The following is a 2,852-nucleotide window of genomic DNA, read 5'->3' on the forward strand; positions in this document are numbered from 1 at the left end:
CGTGACACAAATTTATTCTTCTGAATTCTTCCTCTTCTTCGATCGCATTTCCCTCAGCAAATTTCAACCTCTTTTCTTCGCTTTTTCTTCCTTTAACTTTGATAGTACCTTCATCAAAACTCACTATTGCATCAACTTCATTTAACCAATCTATCCCTAAAATAATCGATGTGTTCAATCCGGTCACTACCAAAAATGTTGCTTCATATTCTTCTTCCTCTATCTCAAATGTAATTAATACTTGCTCTTTAATTGGTTTACTCTTTGCACCTACTGCGTTCACGATCCTCACTCCACTCACTGGGAAACTAGGCAAGTTAACCTTCGCTTTTAGTATCTGTTCATATAACCTTTTGGATATTGCACATGCTTCACTTCCTGTGTCAACTAATGCTTCGATGTTCAGCCCACATAACTTGATTCCTATCATGGGTAACCTGGGTTCTTTGGGAATCTCACTTCTTTCCTCTAGTAGATCTTTTCTGAGGTCTCCACCATCGTCATGTCTCAGTAGGTTTATTCTGGTCCTCGTAGCTCTCACTCCCGATCGGACCTCATCTGGAGTGTCATTCAGTTTTCCGGTCTCTCCTCTTCTTCTATATGCACCGTGTCATTCATTCGCCTATCCCATCTTCTCTCATGATCTCTTGGTTCTTCATTTCCTCTCCAGTCATTTCTCCATTGCCGTCCACCACCACGGTTCCTGTATCCATAACCGCCACCTCTTCCTCTATAATTAGACGAATTATTCAAATGATTCCTTGGGTCATTACCTCCCTCTCGATTTTGACCATTATGTTGATCATGCCCTTGTGATCGAACAGATTCTAATTGTTCCAGTATCTTCATCAGCGCCTCCCTATCTTCAATCAGGCTCCCGGATATAGTTTCTTGCATTCTGTGATTCAACCTTCTTTTTATTGCCGATATCATTACGTCATCACTCAGGGGTTGTTCCAGGGTCTCGTTCAATTCCCACAAATGTTCAGCAAACTCTCTCAACGTTCCCCTCCATGTACTAAGTGATTTGCGATGGAGTAGGTCCTCAATTGCTGCACATTGATGGCTTTTAGACCAGTATTTCCTTAAGAATTCCTCCTCAAATTGGTCATAACTTGTAGTCCCTTCCTTCTTCCTGACTCCCCAAGTGAACGCCTCACCTTCCATTCTATCTATTGCAAATTGAATCTTGTCTGAGTCTTTAAGATGTGCTGGAAGAACTCCTTTTAGCCATTTCATAAATATCCTTGGGTGCAACCCTCCTTTTGGTCTAAACTTCTGCCCTGTATTACTTTGGATGCACCGATTACCATTGCTCATCAATGTAATGACCTTATTTTCCCCAACGGCTAAGGTTGCATTACTAATTCGTCTATCAATTTCCTCTGTCTTGCTTTCCAATTGCTGCACTCCCTGTTGTAACTGTTTGACCTCCATTGCGACCCTCTTTTCTCCTTCTCGTTGCATGGTTACAGCATTTTGCAGATTAACAGTTAGTCGGTTTTGCTTATCTTCTATCCCCCTAACCGCCTCGTGGCATTGTTGTTGCCTCTGCGTCACTTCGGCGATTCGATAATTGCACTTTGTTTCCACTTCGTTGATTCTTTCTCCCAATTCGGCCTTCGTTTCTTCGATATCGTCTTCTATTTTTTGTGTTAATTTTCCTTCCACCTTCTCCACGTTTCCCTGGACTTGGTCTATGCTCTTCTGCAGCTTATTCTCTCTTTCGTTGATATCCATTTTCCACTGTTCTTGTAGCTCCTGTATTTCCTTCTTCAGATTATATTCTATTTTCATTTGTGACGTTTTTATCTCTTGTAAATCTTCCTTAAATAACTCCAGTCTTTCTTTGGTTTCTTGTGAATTCCTCTCTAACGATGCTTTAGTTTCTTGTGAACTCTTCTCTAATGATTCTCTTGTTTCTTGTGAATTCTTCTCTAGTGATTCTTGTAAATCTTCCTTTAATGATTTTCTGAGATTTTTCTCTGCTGATGCTTGACCTTTTAGCAACTCTACTAACATTGACCGTATATCGGCATCCTCTGGAACTGGCCTAGCTCTCGTCGCTTGTTCCGGTGTCTCAGGATAATTAGTTCAATGTGCTGCTGGGCTTCCTAATGACAATCCACAATCACTAATTCCTGAATAATCTCTGTCTCTCTGTCCTACCCCTTTCCTTTCAATTACTGCCTCACAGACCTGCCTATCTTCAGAAGACATTTTTGGTTTATACTTAATGCCCAGGCAAGTAGTACAAAATAACCTCCAATAATTCAAAACACTCCTAATTACCATGAACCTACTCAAATATTACCGGTAACCCTTTCATCTAGTTCCGAAAATGACACAACATGCCTGAGTATCAAACATAACAGCTCTCAAAAACCTAACTTCAAAAACAATCTTCACATACATAATTTATGCAAAAATATTTTAAACAAGATACTCATAACACTCACAAAATCTAAAAATGTAAATTCCTCAAAACAATTGTCATTTATCCAATGCAGTGTGCACCAATAAGCATGCTAGACTTCAAAATATGCTTCGCAACTTTTCTAAAATTATTACAATTTAGCATCTTCCCTAACGTAAATATCAGTTAAAACTGTTTATTTATCACGAAGACTGCACACTGCAATTTACTGTTACTCTAACTCGTCGTCTTCACTCACCAACCGACGTTACCGCGAGTCGCGATGTTTTGACGTTTCAGATGGGCGTGGTCGGTCCGCTGTTGGAGTTCGCGCGAAGTTGAAGACCAGCTGTCAGACGACGTAGTTCTCCGTCGGCCGCCCGTGGCGTTGCAGGCGGGCGTAGTTCGTCGTTCAGCCGCTAGATGCCGGGACTGC

At 41.1% G+C, this 2,852-nt stretch overlaps 1 protein-coding gene across 1 annotated transcript; it reads right to left on the reverse strand.

The window, feature by feature from the left end:
- Window positions 1-570: 570 nt before the first annotated feature.
- LOC126195205 (myosin heavy chain, embryonic smooth muscle isoform-like) lies at window positions 571-2,022 on the reverse strand. Its single transcript, XM_049933720.1, has one exon. It carries the CDS (start codon window positions 2,020-2,022, stop codon window positions 571-573), a length of 1,452 nt encoding a protein of 483 aa, XP_049789677.1.
- Between the last annotated feature and the right edge of the window lie 830 nt (window positions 2,023-2,852).

The sequence above is a fragment of the Schistocerca nitens genome, chromosome 7 (assembly GCF_023898315.1).
Source record: "Schistocerca nitens isolate TAMUIC-IGC-003100 chromosome 7, iqSchNite1.1, whole genome shotgun sequence".
Classification (NCBI taxonomy): Eukaryota; Metazoa; Arthropoda; class Insecta; order Orthoptera; family Acrididae; genus Schistocerca; species Schistocerca nitens.